This window comes from Aythya fuligula, chromosome 1 (assembly GCF_009819795.1).
Source record: "Aythya fuligula isolate bAytFul2 chromosome 1, bAytFul2.pri, whole genome shotgun sequence".
Classification (NCBI taxonomy): Eukaryota; Metazoa; Chordata; class Aves; order Anseriformes; family Anatidae; genus Aythya; species Aythya fuligula.
In genome coordinates, this window is record NC_045559.1 from 143,576,170 (window position 1) to 143,595,108 (window position 18,939).

An 18,939-nucleotide genomic window follows, 5' to 3' on the forward strand; every position below is an offset into this window, starting at 1 on the left:
TTTGCTCAGAAAGGAGAAGAAAACACTTTCACATTGCTAAGAATTGTTTTGTGCTTTATTTGACTGAAATACCAAGCTCTTTCCCAGCAGGAAACTGTAGGAAATTGCCAGCAGGTAGTTTGTTCCTCTCCAGGTAAATTAGATGTCAGTGGGGAAGTCTCTCCTCCTGTAACAGCTGGTGAGGAGTTATTTCCTCCACTGTCCCTACTCTTTGCTCTAGAGGGACTGTTCCCATCCTATGCTGACCCTAAAGAGCAACAGACATCACTCCTCCAGCCCTACAAGAAGTCGTCACATCAGAAATCCCAAGGACTTCTTTCTCCTAAGGAGGAAGTCTTCTGATGTATGTGTTGTCTCACCTGCTTACATCTGCACCTTTAGCCTCTACCTTTCACACCTGGCCTGAGAAAGCATCACAGAAGGAAGCAGCGATCATCTGCACAGCACCTGGCAGAGCCAGCGCATCCTCCTGCTTGGGTGCTGACAGTAAGTGCAAGAGGACAGAGACATCAGAGGTGGAGTTTTTACTTCAAAGAATGTTTTAAGATGTAAAACACTGACTATATTACTAAAGAAGATTCCTTCACACTTAGATAAGGCACATTTTCAGATTTTGAGGCTGAGAATCATCACAAGGAGATTTACTGAGCAAGTAGTTAACTCGTAAGAGGAAGGGTGTGCTGTTACATCTGGTATTAAAAGAAAATAATGGTCTAAATAAAAACATCAACAAACCTCTCATAGTTGACAGCTAAGACAAGACAGAAAAATCTCAAAAGTCTTCCTTCTGGAAGACCTGTTTTAAAACACATTGTATGAAACTCGTCACACTTGGAAGGTCAAGATCCTGCCATGCCATGCCTGTCAAAGGCTCTCATCTTCACCTTTTCTGGCTGCTCTGTGCCCTTTGTTTTCTCAAACCAAAGACCTCATGATGTGGCCTTTCACATTTTGTGTTGCTGAATTCTTTGTGCAATTACGATCTTACACGGACCTCAAATTGCCCAGGGATTTTCCATCCCACTTGCTTCTGGGAAATAAAATCCTGACAGTCTTTTTTTTTTTTTTTTCCTCCTCTGTATAAAGTGGGATTTACACAGCTTTTCTTTGCCTGTGGGTTTGTTTTTTACACTTAAACATCATTTTTGGCTTGCAGCAGGACAGAGCTCCAGAAGCTGCAGTCTTTAAAGCATGGTTATTTAGCACCCCTCTCTGGCAGGTTGTATAAAATAGAATAAAATGGGCTTTAAAATACAGAGAGAAGAAATATATCAAAAAATGTATTACATACAAGATTGAGAACAACGCCAATGTATCTTTCCTTTTTAATTTCCCAGAAAATTGTAGTATTCTTTAAAAATAGTCTTTCATGCAAAGAGTTGTGGTGTTTCCAAAAACACCACCTCTGGTCTCTTTTATTTTTTTTATTTTTTTTATTATTTTTTCTAAGCAGCTAAATCAAAATGTTTTATTTGAAAAATGTTTTAGGTCACTAACAAGTCAAACTCACCAGTCCATCTGCAGTTTCCCAAGCTGCCCAAGGCAGTTTCTAAAAACTGATACTAACATTTCAGCATGGAGGTCCTCTCTGTCAGAGAGCAGTGAATTTACTGCTTCAGGTGTGATGAGAAACAACTTATATTTTAGTGCATTTTATGATTTTTTTTAAGCTGCAAATCTTTTTTAAAAAGAACACAGGATTCTATGTGTTTTTTTTTTAAACACCAGGCAAATTTTAAAACATGGCTTTTATCAATGGGCATACTGGGCTGTAATTCTTTTACTGGCATGCTTATACTGACAGCAACCTGAGCCAACTGTTTGCAGCCACTGTTCATTCACAGCCTGCAGTGCAATACCTTTATTTATTGATACAATAAGCTCCGTCAACACGCGCGCTCCATTATATCATCCGCTGAAACTCTTGAGGATCGCTCCTGACCTCAAAGGCAAAGTGCCACATATTCAAAACATATTACTGGCATGAAAGGCCTTACTGGGGAAATCTACTGTTTCATCTACCACAGTTACATCTCACTTACGGGAACATTAGCGGCCGTGCCTGCAGGTTATTATGCTTTGTAGTTTCTGTGATCATATTTCCAGCAACTGGATTCATAAACTGAGCTGTTTCCAGCCCCACCAGAGTATTAGGGTGACATTTCCTTGTATGCCAGGATTAATATCTGGATGCAGGCTTTTAATTAAGATACACCTCTTTTCTTCAAAAAACGCCTGAAACAGAGCATCGATTTTGCTGGTAATCTTTGAAATTTGGTTTGCTGAATTGTAGCATTCCAAGGAGTCTTGGTACGTCTCACATTTTCCCTAAGGTTGTTTTCAGGTAGAGAACCCAGGCCAGACCCAGAGTTACTAAGGGACATGGTTTAGTGGTGGGACTTGGAAGGTCAGGTTGATGGCTGGACTTGGTGATCTTGAAGGTCTTTTCCAGCCTTGGTGATTCTACAGTTCTGTGATGTGCAGCCTTCCCAGCAGGGGGAATTTGGGGTGCAGTTTGTTAACAGGACTTATTGGTGTCCTGGTGACTCCCAAGCCTTGTAGCAGTCGCAAGAACACGTGGCCTCCCAAACAGCACCTTCAATCAATAACCTAAGAAAACCCTTCTTTGTGAGGAACTAGGGGAAACACGTTCACAAAAAGATACATAAATAAATAAATAAATCAGTGTGAAGAATTTTAAAGCCAGCTCCTTGCATTGCCTAACTAGGAGCAAGGATTTAAAATTTCTCACCTTTCAGACGAGGAACTTGTCCACCAGGCTAGGGAACACTGAGGTAGGTCTTTCTCTTCTCCTGCTGAAATGGTTGCATTTAGTATGAGCAATTGCATCCGTACTGTAGCAATGAGAAAAATGTGACATTCACTTAAAACATCTTTTTTTTCTTTCAGAATCAATGCACACTTTATTACCTAAATAATGGAAATTACCTACATAATGGAAAATGGCAACAAGATAGACCAACAATCAGGATAAATTATATACATACACATCAGTGGCAGTCTTCTCCAGTGAGGACAGACACAGATGCTTTGGGCCCACACCATGAATCATGATGCTCCAGGAGTTCCAGTACAGTTTTGGAGGCATTGACCTTGTACATGAGTACGTCTCAAAACTAAGTGACTGGGAAATCTAGAAGCAACACCACAAAAACAGCATAAAAGCTATGGTGGATTTATATCTATGATTTATTTGCATTGAGGGTGTGCAAATGTAATAATAAGTTTTTAAAAAATCTAATTGTGCTTTAAAATCTAAGCCCTATCCACTGTGGGTTTCATTTTCCATCTGTAAATGTCAGTAGCACCTTCCCATTTTTGAATATATTTTGTGCAAATGAATATATCAAAGACTGAGAAGCACTCAGAAGGTACTCCAACTTGCCTAAGATTATTTTTCCTCTGAGAAGCCAATATTAGCAAAAAAAGCTTCTGTAACTTCAGAGACAAAACAAACACTCCAATCTCAAACTCCATCCAGACAGGCAGTGAAGTTATTTCTCACATATATACATTTGCGTTGTGCATTTGTACATTTTAAATTATTAGGGGTATAGAACGATTTGACCTTGGAGCAAAGCTTGGATGTCATTCATCGACTGTGAACACGGCCATAAAACAGCATCTGTGTTTCGTACTCCTCAGTACAGTTCATCAGCCTCACCTGCTGCCTTTCTAGATGGCAGCTAGTAAGAATCCTTCGCCGGGGTTTGTAAGCCAGACGAGTGTTTAACAGAATGACAGGGGGGCTAACACACACTGGAGAGGAGGTCGTGACATAGTTTGGCATTTCTCACCTCTCCAGCTGTTCGCACACCTCATCAGGACAGCCCAGCTGGTTCTCCCAAACTGCACCGGGATCGTCACGTTCCCCCAGAAAAGCAAGAACCTCTACGCTGCCAAACCTCAAAGACTACAGATCCAATTCCTCAAGCACACAGAACTGCTGTAGTAACACTGATTGTAAGTCGAAGGCATCCCTGCCCATGGCAGGGGGTTGGAACTGGGTGATCTCTAAGGTCCCTTCCAACCCAAACCTTTAACCTATTAATCAGGGATCTCAAATCCTGGGGACCACTCTTTTCAGTCCACTTTAACGGGTACTTCATCAGGTTACCTACAGGGATGTTACAGGAGACAGCTCTGAAAGGCTTGCTGAAGCTGAAATAAATAACACTCACAGCTCTTACTTCACCCACTGATTTTGTTGTAGGCTATCAGGTCAGTCAAGCATGATTTCCCCTTTGTGAATCCATGCTGACTGTTTCTACCCCCAGTCACCCTTAAATATCTTGTGTGACAGCAATGAGACACAGCTTGGGCTTTTCTAGCCGTGCAGATGACATAGGGGATGACACTTTGAGCAATTAACCAGGATCTTTGGCAATCTGTAAACACTTTGGTACAACAGAAAGCTTTCAAATCAAGAGAATGTAAAAAAAATAAGCCCTCACAAAATGAAAAATAATATATATATTTATACACACACACAGCTGAAGGCTAAGATGTGACTGAGGTGAGTTAAAATACCTTTGACACTTGAGGGAAATCCCAAACATCCAGGAGCAGAACTCAACATTGCCGGACCTTAGGTCAATTCTTGCTTTGTCTCTAGCTACACGAAACAGAGGTCATAGTAAATTTATCAAAATGAAGTTGTAAGATTATAAAGCACGCTAGGAAATGCTTATTTTCAGTACTTTAACCCTCTTCGGTTCAGCATGTGCTCAATTTGCTAGTCATAGCTGACGAAAATGGAAGTGATGTCCTTCGAGCGCACCCTAGTGAGAGTAGTGCTGAAGCCTTTTTCCTGGTTTAACATCCTGAAAGCATCTCTACCTTGCAGTGCTTTGCTACTTTGACAAAAAGGTCTAGATTTAAAAAATATATACAGGAAAATAAGAAGAGACGGGTGCCTCGGTACCTTATAAAAATCCTAACGGGTAATTGGCCTGGCTGAATTACACCAAAATATTTTCTGCAAATCTTTCACAATGGTCTTGAAAAGCGGTCATTTTTCTTTTATTGTCCTTTCTATACAGAAATGATGTTGCTACTGTTATGGAAAAGGTTCATGTTTCCGTAATTTAGAATGAGCCAGGAAAGTCCACAACACGCTTAATTTTGGAAGAGCTGTCTATTTCTATTTCCACAGCACGACTCAAAATGTTTCTGTCATCAAATATGTTGGCAACGCTACCCTGTTAGCAGAAGGAGATGAAGATAAAAACATTAATGAATCCTTTTACCATTTCTCATGGTAAAGCTATTTAAAGATGTAGTTAAGAACAAATACACCAAGCATATATGGAAGGGCTCTAAAAAGGTAAAGGTTTTGCAAGGGAATGGATATCACAGTAGCAACTACAGGATCTGTAACAATAGAGACCTTTTATTAAAGTACTGAAAGCATTTTATCTGCAAGATAAACCTCTCAGAAGTGTTCATTTAAAAGCACATAGCTAACGTAAGCTACAGTGAAACATTTTTAATTTTTATTATTTATTACCACTATTAATTCTCCCTTTTCGGGAGCTGCTGCTAGCTGTTCCTTTGTCGTGCCTTGAACTCCACTCGACTGTCAGGTTGTGACGTGCACTCGTGTGCTTATCTGCTATCTAATCTTTAGGGTAACTCACACAAAATGATTATGGAATTCCCTGCACCTACAGGTGACTCTCCATCACTGGAATGAATCTCATTAAAAAAAAAAAAAAAAGAAAGAAAGAAAAAAAAAAAGAAAGAAAGAAAAAAAAAAAAATTTTTATCTGAGATCACCCTGTGCTACAATTGAACTAACCAAGTCCCTTCAATTGCTGCCTGTTGCAGAGCCCCACGCAGGTGCTTGCACCAGTTCTGTTTTGCTGCCGAGTCCTGCAGGGCCCACGTGGACCCCCCAGGCTAACACATGCACCCCAGCATAAACCAGTCCTGGTATCACAAAGCATTATTCAGTCCCCAGCCATCACAGCACAGCACTGGCCAGGCACAGAGCTACTGAGGGCAAACTGCTTCACCATCTCCAGCGTCGTCCCCAGCAAAGTGGCCCCACCACAGCCAGCAAAGTCCACCTCTCGATGCAGTTTTGCAATGCTCACGAAGAGCCGTGCTTCCCATCAGGCAGATGCAAACGGCCAAGTCAGTGGCACAAAACCAAACAAAAAGTACAACCTGTCATCATGCTAAATCTGCTCAGGAAGGAGCAATCAAGCAACAAACGCAGGCCCAGTTTTCTTCTCACGAAAGAAGTGCCAGTTAGATGCTGGCTTAGTTCCTCTTAACCTTTCCCTCCTATGTTACAGGCTGCTTTGGCTGTGGAACTGGCTGAATTAGCTGTTTGAGCCTTTCCTGGCCAATTAAAGGTTTACATACCATATATTCCTTCCTACTGCTATGGAACTGAAGAAAAAACATCTTATGGGGAACACCCTGTGAATAAACTAGACAAATCTTAAGTACAGTGGTATATGACAAGTTGTATCGCCTGTCCAACACAGCATTCACACTCACCTAGTTTTTCCAATCAATACATGACTTAAGATATTTTAAACAGATGCAATGCATTTATGCTTTTCCAGATGAATGTGGAATCTGACTCCTTGGTTTTAATAACAAGGGAGGGAGAGGAAAATAAACAACACAAGCATTTAAGCAAAGTATTTTATTTCTATGAACTTAGCATTTCGTTTCTTAGAAGTCATACAAAACACCTTCAGAGAACGTCACCCCTTAGAGAACATTTCCCATTAGTTACAACTACTGAAAATACAAAAACGTTTGAAACTTGTTTTAACCTGAAGCTCTTGAAGTTGCTTTTGTAAAGCTTCATCTCTGTTGTTGTAACTGAACACCAGTCACAAGCAACAAGAAGTTGTAGGTACTTTCCAAGTCATTAGTAATGTCAGATAAAATAGCATGCAACAGGGCAGGATTGCAAAAATATCTCAGTAAGTTTTGATTACAAAGGTTATATTGGAAAAAAAAGACAGTGCTACATAAAAGCCTATAAATAAACCAGTCAGCAGAATCGGTAAATGGTTGCACTATGACAGCAATTGTATTAAATAGTATTTAGTAGACTAATCTACCAAACCGTATGAAATAATAACTCTTTAGAAAATAATTCTTTAGAAAGGTTATAGTAGATATATTCACTGAATACTTTTGTACTACAGCATTCATATTATGAATGGAACTCTTCATGGCTTGCGCATTTTCTTTGGTACAACGCACTTAAAATGAATGCAGGTTGGCCACGTAGGTAAATTAAGTGCCCATCAAGGCAGACACATCCTATAAAGTCCACGGTGACATTGACAGTAATTCCCACACCGTATGCATGTGGATCGTGTTTAAAAATTCTTCTCTTGTAGCCTGTGGCAACAAGAGAGATTCTCCAATTCCTTTAGCAAGAAACTGCAACTCCTTCACCTCCAAAGCACACTGTGAATCACAGCTTCCTCAAGAGACATTATCAATATTGCTTCTTCTATCAGCAGCATCACATAAAGCCGGAACTGCAAAACAAAACCAGGCGTATGAACTGTACCATACTCTGAAGAAATAAAGCTGAAACAGAGAAAACAAATCTGAAAAACTTCTCAACTTGAGAATTAATCGCAACAGTACACATATTGACTGATGTTACCAATGGTTCCACTTTCACATATTCCAATTTCTCCCATGAAGACATGCTGAGAGAGCTGGGGGTGCTCAGCCTGAAGATGAGAAGGCTCCAGGAAGACCTCACTGCACCTTTTCATTACTTAAAGGGGGCTTATAAAAAGGATGAAGAGCATCTTTTTGCTCAGGCAGGCAATGACAGGACAAGGGGGAATGGTTTTAAACTAAAAGAGGGGAGATTTAGATTACATATTAGGAAGAGATTGCTCACCAAGAGCGTGGTGAGGCCCTGGCACAGGTTGCCCAGAGAAGCTGTGGCTGCCCCATCCCTGGAGGTGCTCAAGGCCAGGCTGGATGGGGCTGTGGGCAGCCTGGGCTGGTGGGAGGTGTCCCTGCCCATGGCAGGGGGGTGGAATTACATGATCTTTAAGATCCTTTCCAACCCACCCAAGCCCTTCTATGATTCTACAAAAAAGAAGTCTTGGAAAAGGAACTTAGTAAGAACTTAGTAATATTACTCAAAATTTAAAAAAAAAAGGGGGGGGGGGGGGGCAAACCAAAAGTGTACATCCCAGAAATGTCAAAGCTGTCCTGCTGATATTTGTGGCAGTAAGTGCATCTATGTAGCTCCTGAAGTTTTTCATAATCTAGCAGTTATGCATAACTTGTGTACAATAAAATCTGCTTTCAATTGTAACAAGACATTAAGCAACCAGATTTTATCCGCAGTAAAGTTGTAACCTATCAGGATCAGAAAATAATAAATTAATTGACAACATCTCTTGTTTTTGTTACTTTATTTAATGTCTATTTATGAAGATGAGCATGTTGTTCTGGAGACTACCTTCAAATGTCTTTCTAAAATCTCAGTTTGTTCAAGCCTTTATTTTTTGGTGGAGAGGGAAGAAACATCAATATGCTCTGAAACTGAGATGTGCATCAGGTCATACTCCGCACTTGGTGTAATTTTACAGCCAATTTTATCAAGCTCTCCTCTCAAAAGTCTGCAAGAGGAAGACACATCTAGTGTTATGGGACAACAGCAGTTGGACAGCTTCATACAACTAACATACGCTACATTCAAAACCTGAGTGCTGCAATCAAATACTATTTCTGGAATTCCCTGGGTGAATTTCTCTCCCTCTCTAACTTCTCCCTCTCGCTCTGTTCTTGAACATTCACAGTTTCTTCATTTCTGATATCAAAGCACAGGAGTTCAAGTCGAAAACCTTGTTCCCTTAATGGGGGGAAAGAAAAAAAAAAAAAGGAAAACTCATAGAATATACAGCAATTACTCTAAATGTTAATCTTAGAGCCAGAGATCCAAGCATGATAGTACTTTACACACTTCTATCTTCTTAGCACATAACAGAATAGGAGCACACTTGTATCTTTTCTAAAAGATTACTAAAAGTTGTGTTATAAAAGTGACATGTAAAGCATTTTTTATTGCCTTTTCTGACGACTAGCATCAGCACTTACTTCTTGCGGTCCTTGTCTCTCTTCAGACTAACAACAGGAGTAGAGACAAACGCTTGTGCTTGGAGTAATTCAGCATTAGCTTTCTTCTTATTAAACATAGCCATGTCATCTTCTAGAGCTTTTTTCTTTTTCTCTAATTTCAGTTTCTCTTCTTGATGCATTAGCATAAGACGATCAAATTTACTCTGTATCTGTTTAGAGAAAGCACAAAAAATGCATTTCCAACTCGTAACACAAGGTGGGGATATCACAAAACAAATGCACAGCAATTAAACAATAAAAGCTACCTCAGCTTGCATTGCAAGTCACACAAAATTGCAGTTTTTTCCCAAAACTGAGAAGACTAAACATCAACAAACCAGAAGAATAATCTTTTAGATCAGATTGTTCACCTAGATGCCAGGTGACTGCATACAAAGTATGGGGTGAAAACCATGGAAGGCATCAAGTGTTAGATTTACTACGGGATATACCTTTATTAGATCAAAAATAAGGAGTTCTTTAGATAGGAAACAATCATCAACAAAACTGTTAAATGAGGATGGGTCAGGCAAAATCTGCTTCCCTATAAACAGATGCACAAGAAACCACACAAACTTTAGCTATGCAGGTATGTATTTTAAAATGTTTATTAATTACATGTATATATTAATATGTACACACACGATATATCTGGTTGGGAGAGTTTCTTGTGAGCTGTCAGCAGTTAACTGCTTTTCTGCAGCAATAACTCTCTGATTGTTCTTTTGATGTGTTAATGGATCCTGCTCTTGGGATGTACTGGATCAGCTGAAATACACTGTGTAGCTGTGCATGATAACCACAGGGTGCTGCATGCCTCACTTCCTCACCTCCCATCTACCCCCCACGCTCACCTAAAATCCTGCTTTGGTATCCTTGTGACCAGCTGGATCAAGATGCTGATCTGGCTGAAAACTGCAACCCTACCAAAATACCCCTGGATTTCAACTGCGTTGTATCTCTGATCCAGCTGAAAAGACTGAACGTTTACAATCGACATGCACAGCTGCAGACTTTTGCCTATCCTATATAGCAGAGCTGTCAGATTTTATAAACACGTGTATGTATGTATGTATCCTTTTGTTATTTATTTAATTACAAAGTTAATCAGATGCATTGCTGTACCAGGTCTGGCCGGGATGGAGTTAGCTTTCCCCACAGCAAAGATAAGGTCCTAAGCAGTCCTAAGCTTACTTGTACCACTCAGGAGCAGTAATGCTGCACACTGTGACTACAAGTTTCTTCTAAATGAAGGACATGAAAGCACTCTCAGGTACAAGAGAAACTCCTGCTTTTCTTTCATTTCCATACACACATACATGCTTCTGGGAGAGCAAGCAGCGAGAGGATACCACACGTGTCCTTTAGAAGTGACTGCATTATCATTTTCTTGCATCAGGAACTGGGAAAACTAATATCCATAATTTGATGGCAGTATGCAGAGCTCACAGACACTGCATGGTAGAAAGCATAGAAGGGAAAATATCAAAAGGTATCACAGACACTGTGCAAGACCTAGCTGAGCCTATCTGGAACACAGCCAAATATTATTCCAACTGCATAGCCTTGTGCTCAGAAGGATTGAGCCTGATTTTTTTCCTCCACCCAGAGCACAGAGGATTTAACAGGTTCAGAAAACAAAAATACTCCTCGTATTTAAAATGTGCATCTGAACATCATGCAAAAAAAAAAGTGCTGCATCTTTGCTGAGAGACCGAGGTACGGAAAAGAACATTAATAAGCAAACAGATTTCCAATTTCAATTAAACCACTGTTTGAATACAAATACATATGACCATGACAGAGTCTGGCAGAAAGTAGATCAGAAGATCCTGTTTGGCTGGTGCAGTTTAACAGAACTAAATCTTCAACAACATATTCAAGCAATGTTCCACATTGCTAAATTCCAGGTATTTTGCTAAATTCCAGGTATTTGACATTAGACAGGGATCTAGAAGTTGTAATATATTGATTTTTTCATTCCCTGCTAAAACTCTGAAGGTAATTGGAAGCAGATTTAAAAACAAAACAAACAAGCAAAAAAAAAAAAAAAAAAAAAACAACGCTTTCAAACCTCTCAAGGTGCTGGTTGAGAATATATTAAGTAACTGAACCTGGAGGTCATGCAAGCATACATGCCCTACTATCTGAGATGAAAAACAACCCATGGGATTTTTTTTTCCTGAAATCTCAGTTTTACAGTGAAATGATTCTGTAAAGCGTATCTTTAGATTACTGACACGATGACCTTACACCCGGAGTAAGGTACATAAATTGACTAGCACCTTCCAAAGCACTAAATAAGACCCTTTCCCCTATTTTCAAAACTTACCACAATTTAATCCATCTACTATCGTATTTTAACACTCAGACAACAGCTGTTATGGTAGTCTTTTCTGCTTAAAACCTCACCACTGAACTCATTTCTACCACAATGTACAAAAAAATTGCAATTGCATGATACAATAGTGACTAGGCCATGGTTAACCATTGTGAATTGCCAAAATGTGATTTTTAGAGGCCCTAGTATGCAGCCTATTCTTCCAGCACCTATGCCTGCAAAGCGCCTACTTTACTGACACACATAACCATTATATTCATCACTCCTTTACGTCACCATATTTCTTCCTACTCTACTGACTTGTTCCCAGCTGTCCACCAAAACTTACAGATCATGAACTCTCTCACCCCCAAAAAGACTGATTAGACTAGCAAGTAAGTGTCAATCTGCTAATCTAATCTGTGTAATCAATCTACTTTTGATTTGAAGTATTACTGCCACCTAAATATTAGACAATTATAAAGGTCAACTCGTGATTTTGCTAAGAACAAATCACAGCAAACAAACTTGAGACAGATAGGCATGCTTACTTCTTGCTCTGCTTCTTTCAATACTGTTTCTTTCTCCTTCACTCTCTGCACAAAGTGTTGTCTCATCTCCTCCTCTTTTCTTTGCAGCTCAAGGTAGAACTCATGTCTCTTTGCCTCATAGGCTTCCTGCAGACTGAAGTCCAAAAATGTTAGCAAGTCTCTGGCATAGCTCTTTACTCAATCTGGAGAACGAACAATCAGGAACACGATTTAAGCAACTCATATTCATCTGAAATAATAACTACCACAGTTCTCCAAGTAAAAATTCATAAACAAACTTCAATAGGAAGTTTATTTCAGTAGGAAACTTTCCTAAGGAAACATCCCTACATCAAATTATTTAAGCTAACAGCTCCAGGGCACTTGATATTACAAAGTAAATAAAGCATGTTAGGAAACTCGTGTTCTAAAAGACTGGAGTGTTAGAGCTTTCTGCCTCCAACATGAATAATCTTTTTCTTGAAGTTACTTATTAATAAAGGCACTAAAATTGCCAGAAAAATCCCCCCAAACTTCTGCCAACATTAAAACCTCAGTCTTTAAATAGGATGTTACAAAAACAACACATCTAGAGCATTAACACAGCACACTGGTTATTCACACATCATATTATGCACTTGTCTAGCCGTATGCTGGACGTTTTGTCCAGAAGGATGCTGTCAGAAACAGTACCAAAAGCTCTGCTGAATTCCAAAAAGATTACATCAACTGGCTTCCCTTGGTCAACTAGATGGGTAACCTTCTTATAAAAGGAAATTAGGTTTGTTAAACAGGACTTTCCCCTTGTAAACCTGTGCTGGCTGTGACCAAGGACTGCGTTGTCTTTCAAGTGTTTTTTGGAAACTCCCAGAATAACCTTCTCCATAATTTTAACAGGCACTGAAGTTTAGACTGACCAGCCTGTGATTACCAGGATCTTCTTTCTTGCTGTTCTTGAAAACTGGGACAACACCTGCCAGCTTCCAGTCAACTGGGACCTCTCCAGATTCCCAAGACCATTGAAAAATAATGGAGAGGTCTCACAATGACATCAGTGCATATTTTCAGTATCTTATTCCTTTCTTCCATTTTTTTTCTAAACTTACTCTACTAGACACCAACATGCAAGACAATTTTCTTTCCTTTGAAAAACAGGCACTTGAAATTGAGAAACTTCTTTTGTATCAAAGCATATCATAGCACATTAAAATGTGTTGATAATTTATACAAATACTACCACAGATTTGGTATTTTCTAGGTACCCACCACAACTTTCTATCAGCACTGTGGAGACAGGCAAGTTGTTCTTCTCGGGTAAAAAAGAATACAGCCTGTGTACAGATGTAATTCATACCCCAAAGAGCAGGCTACATTTGAAAAGCATGCCTATGTAGTGATGCAAGTCCTCCAACAAAACATTTACCACACAACTTCTTCAAATCACAATTCCACAAAAGCAGAACTGGTGGATCAGAGCTGTGATTGTTATTATAAAACCAAAAGGCTCTCCTCAGTGCCTTGTAGGGCTTACAAAAGCATCAAAATATTGATAATATTCTCTTTATTCTGGGGCTATTCTTGTATAGCATTCAACACTTCCTGAAGGCTGACTAGTCAGCCTTTCTCAGTTATCTTGAGTTGCTATTCCTTTGCCAGGCATCTCATGTCTTTCATTCTGATGTAAATATATGTTTTATACATAAAAATATAAAATACTTTTAACTGCTTTATAGTATTAATATATTAATTTAAATTTAAATGCATTATACACACACTTTTGTACCCATTTTTAAGTCTCATTCTTTATTTTTTTTTACAATTTTTATGGAAAGGGTTCTTAAATAGAAGGACTTATGAAACAGGACATCTAAAAGCTTAATAATTTGGAGCAACAGCAAGATGAAATATCTCTTATTTATTTAAACTTATGATGACCGGACAATTTCCTAATCCCCAAGTTACATAGTTTTATTAAAAATATAAACAAAGAGAGGCAGAAATCATCTTGAAATAGCACATGCAGCCTTAACGTTTTCTATGATTACAAAGTCAAAGCACGTTTCCTACCCTACATTATTTGAGCCACAAATCGCAACTAAGCAGGTTCAGAAGAACAACTTTCTGTTTTGTTTTTTAAATCAGCTGTGAACTAATTTAGGTCATCCTGAAGTTGTATCTACTACTTGAAAACAAGGGCATGGTTTTCACACAGGTATATTAATTCACACTATCTTTGAGTTTAGACAGCATATGCACTAACAATAAAGCCTCAGTACTGGATATTCAAATGCTAAGTCTCACTATGTGTCAGTTCTGCTAGCAAACAGACTGCTTTCAAGTGCAATAAAGAAAAAAAAAAAAAAGAAAGAAAAAAAAAGCAACATGCTGCAATTGCACCTTTATTTCAGTATGTGCACATTTTTAGACTCAGTCTAAGCTAGCTTATCAGGTAAAATCAGTAAAGGAGCTGCCATGATATTAGTAACATCTTAACATTGCAGACTCTGGATTTACTAAATAATCAAATTACATGTTCAAAGCATATGAGAAAGAAAAATATACTTTTAAATCCCCCTCCTCCTCAACTGAATTGTTTTGGAAAGCACCGAGAAAATTAAAGAACCTTGTGTTTGGCATGTCAGCAAGATAAAGACCTAAAGAGTCTTTGGTTTTAGCAGCAGGGATGGGAGGTGGAAATAGCTCACCAGATTTTAAGCCAACAGGATCTTTTCAACGTTAGCACATACACTACTTGCAGTGAAACACTTTTCAGTTTACCTGAAGATTGGTCTCACTGTTTCTCATACAGCACATTATGGCAAACAAATTCATGTATCCTCTCACTCTTCTTGGTTGGACCCCTATAATTTTATACGCTACCCCCTGTTTGTGAAGAAAGCATACGCCTTACTAACCCATTACATAGCTCGTAACAGCGCTACCACCTACCTTTCTACAGAAGCAAAGCTGTGACATACAGTTTTCCTATCTGTGTAAGACTTAGAACATAGATGCCTAAAGATAAAGATGCAAATCAGACATGATCTGTTCATAAATAAAGACTCTAACCGAAGCGAATTCAGCTCTCGGTGGAACACAACTGTTGTGTGCTTTGTGAGCTTTGGATAACAGAGATACTCAACCAATGTTTTACAGTTTGTTCATTTAAAATAATTGTCAATAATTGTCAATTTTGAAAAATGCACTTGGAACGTTCTGTGTAGAGTTCCAGTATCAGTTAAAGTATACCAGAAAAAAAAAAAATTAACTAGAAAAAAAAATCAACTAAAAAGTTAACTAGTGGCAGGTACTGTTAGGAGGCCCTTGACTCAGTGGATGACCTGTGTTGATATAAAGCAATACTTAGGATGTGGTAGGTCAAAATATTACTGTTTTCCCAATAGGGACTTGAAAAGCGTGTATTTTAGATGGGGTTCAGTGTTGCCATAAGGAAGATAAAATGTTTAGCTCAAATGCAAACATCAACAGCTGGTCAGATGATCTCCATTCCCAAGAGACTTCTCGAGGAAGAAGACTGATGGCCTTTCAAATATGGTGGTTTCCTTTCCTAGAATCACAGAATCATTAGGGTTGGAAAAGCCCTCCAAGATCATCTGGTTCAACCATCCCTCTACCACCAATACCACCCACTAAATCACATCCCTAAGCACCACATAGAAAATACGGCTAGAATCATATCAATTTTCCTCTCCACATGAACTTACTCATGTGATTGAATCCTTCCTGTTTTTCTCTCATCATCCTCAAAACAGACTGAAAATCAACATGTTTTTGTTGGGGAACTGCTAGGTCCAAATATTCCAGTTTTAGGGAGGAGTAAAGCACAAAATATAGATGGTTGCTCACATACTGAGAAACTGAGACATTTAAAATGGACAGATTGTACTCTTGAACACAGAAAAACAACTAAAACAGAAAATAATTAATATCAGAGAATCCAAACACGCAAGCATACAGTCTGAATATCAATCATTGGCTTTTTTTCAGTAGACCCATGCATATCGTTTTTCTTTTTTAAACACTAGCACGTCCCTTAGGCAACACAGCTTAGATTAAAAAATGGATTTACAAAATGTCCAAATTCTAAACAGTAGTAAGCCTCTCCTCCCTTGCAAACATCTAAGCTTCCTAGGCACATATATATTCATACACACACACGTCTTTCTTTATATTCCAGCATGATCAAAGAAACACAAACCTTCCTACATATTAAAAGACGATAATAGAAGAAATTCCTAGATTTTACATCCATCAAGTTATGCACAAAATGCGTAAATCATCCCCCAAGTATTCTGCCATCCATTCACTTCATTACACAAATTTTGCAGTAACATGCTTTCCAAGCTCGTTGCTGACTGGCTGCTTTTCATGGATCAGAAACCAAATTATATCTACATTACTATGTTTAGCCTTAGATGGGATGCATCATATGATGGATTGTTAATTTTTAAAATGGTTTACCATATATTGTAATTTAATCTGATATGGTAAATATGTGACTGGAATTCTTATGACCTTTTGGAATAATACCCACTAAATGACTGAATTCTTCATTAAAAAAAAAAAAAAAAAAAAAGTTTTGCCTGTTGTTTTTGCAAAGTATATGAATTTGATTCATTAAGTTGAATATATAATGGTTCGAAAAAATCCCAGTATAAGCAAGGTGTCCTGAAAGCAGCAAAATTAATAGCCTACATTCTGACGGATGATATTTTATATTCTACTATTCCTGCAATGATTCTAAGGTCCTACCTACATCTTTACACCTTTTTAACTATATAATTAGTATCCCTTCAGATTTCCTAGGTATTGTGAGTAGCCTCATGGATCTTTCACATGCACTATTCTTAGGTATTTCCGAATCACCTATTACCCTCTCGTAGTATTACAATACTGCCAAGTTCCCAATAATTCCATAAGACATCTGACAAGATCCAAGGTCTTATTTTTTCCTGCAGTGAGAATATCAATTGGATAATCCCCTGGAAGCATCCAATACTAGCACCCAACTGAAGCTGGAAAATGGACAGCAGGTTCAGAAGTTATTAGAGAGAGACTGACATAGTGCAAATTTTAATTTCCATGGAATCTGGTTAACAAATAAGTTAATTTTTAGAATGCAGTTGCAAATAAACAAAAGTTAGTATGACACAAATTCACACACACAAAAAAAAATAGAATTATGGATTTGTTATTTTTAAGAGTGTACACCAGACAGTCAGTTCAGACTGCTCCTGACTTTATTTTCCCTCCTCACACCTAAAAATAAGGGTGCAAATATATTTTCAATTGCATCCTGAAAACATCTTTTTCCACATCTTTCATGAAAATATGATATACATCTGGACATAAAAGACTTCAAGCATCCCATGAAAAGTAAAGCTTGGCAACTTTTTTTTTTCCACATGTAGGACCAAAAAGCTTTACAGACGTCTGTCTGTAACTTATCTCACAAGGTACCTGAAAATCCAAGAATTACTGGTTTTGCGTTGCACTGGCATACAGTTTTGGATGAATAAATTACTATTTTACTTTTAAATCCAAAAGAGTTGTACCGAAACTCCACAAGTATTTTTTTTCACAATATGCAAAAACGTAGGGCATGTTAGCTACTCAAATGCTACAAACACCAGTGCTGCCAAAACAATTCCCCAAGTCTAGCAGAAATTTTCTAAATTTACATAAAACAACCCAATCAGATGACCAAATTTAGCATGTAAGCAGCAACATCACAGGCATAAAATACAACTTTTCAACATGTATTTAGACCATTATGTATACAAGAGACGTGGAATTCTAAAAATCAGTTATGCACTGCTATGTGTATTAACTAGACTTTAAAGCTCTTAGAATCCATACATACATTGTAAATATATTTGAGGACAGATAAGATAAATATTGAGTTCAATAGTACATATTTGCTTACAATAACATGATAGTCCCTATCCTGAAAGATACTGAAATCCAGAAGTCAGCAAAATGGGAACCACTGAACTTCCTCTGTGGAAAGAGACATTTTCTATCACACCGCTGAGGATACCACACTTGAAGGTTTCATTGGTAGCTCCATAAAGCACCTTAGGCTATGTTAGTCTGCTAATCACACCACAGACAGATCCTCTGCATTCTCTTCGCTTTCTTGGTATCATAAAGCTTCTCTCCCAGAAGACCAAATGCCTTCTGTCAGACCTCAATGCCATTCACTATGCCACACATCCTCAATCCAGTCCCACTTGTTTCTTCCTGTCTCAGTAAGTCTGGGAAAAAGTTAATTTTTCTAGATTCTTATGCCATGTTTATTCTCATCCTTCCAAAACAACGACATTTTCAACAGATACGTTTCACCAAAACTAATTTCTTAAGAGCACTGCCTTGCCCCAACATTCTCAATAAACTGATGTATAGCGAGCCCTACATAAAAACCAACACACGAGAGGGAACTCAGCTTTTCTCTAACTCCATGAAGGAATTTATTTCTAAACCAGCTTCTGATGTGTAAACTACTATGACATTCTGATACAAACCTGCCACTTTATACTGTAAACAAAGTGCCAACTGCTTAGGGGTGTCGCAAAGACAATTTTTGAATTTGTGGCATAAAATGTACTTTAATGTACATGTTATTTTTTATAATTTAAGAACGCTTATCTTGAGATGGCTGTACACTGTGAAATTCAAGTTCAGGAAAGCAAAAGGTACTGCAGTCAATACTGCTATAAACACAGCTATAGAAAGGCTTTCCCTGGATAAAGCAAGTAAGATATCAGCTGTTAGTGTATGTTCTTAAACCCAAAGACATGTTTATGGTCAATTTCAGTGGGCTTTAAATCTCAGTCACCTTTGGTCCTCCATTCATGAAAAGGATTTGTTCCCTTCTTAAGTCCAGTGACGATTCCTTGACGACATTACTCTTATTTATAA

The 18,939-nt window shown here is 38.3% G+C and overlaps 1 protein-coding gene across 6 annotated transcripts in view; it reads right to left on the bottom strand.

The window, feature by feature from the left end:
* Positions 1 to 6,667: 6,667 nt before the first annotated feature.
* Positions 6,668 to 18,939, bottom strand: part of SEPTIN10 (septin 10) — a 28,474-nt gene continuing 16,202 nt past the window's right edge. For 2 of the 6 annotated variants that reach the window (XM_032184371.1, XM_032184377.1), the window contains exons 8-10: positions 12,019 to 12,151; positions 9,127 to 9,317; positions 8,473 to 8,648 (exon numbers count right to left, since the gene is read on the bottom strand). In XM_032184371.1, the coding sequence (XP_032040262.1) occupies positions 8,528 to 8,648; positions 9,127 to 9,317; positions 12,019 to 12,151 (445 nt within the window). In that variant the 3' untranslated portion in view covers positions 8,473 to 8,527. Of the gene's footprint in view, positions 7,539 to 8,472; positions 8,649 to 9,126; positions 9,318 to 12,018; positions 12,152 to 18,939 lie in introns of those variants that run through there. The other 4 variants (XM_032184404.1, XM_032184394.1, XM_032184387.1 and 1 more) reach the window with 3 other exon arrangements.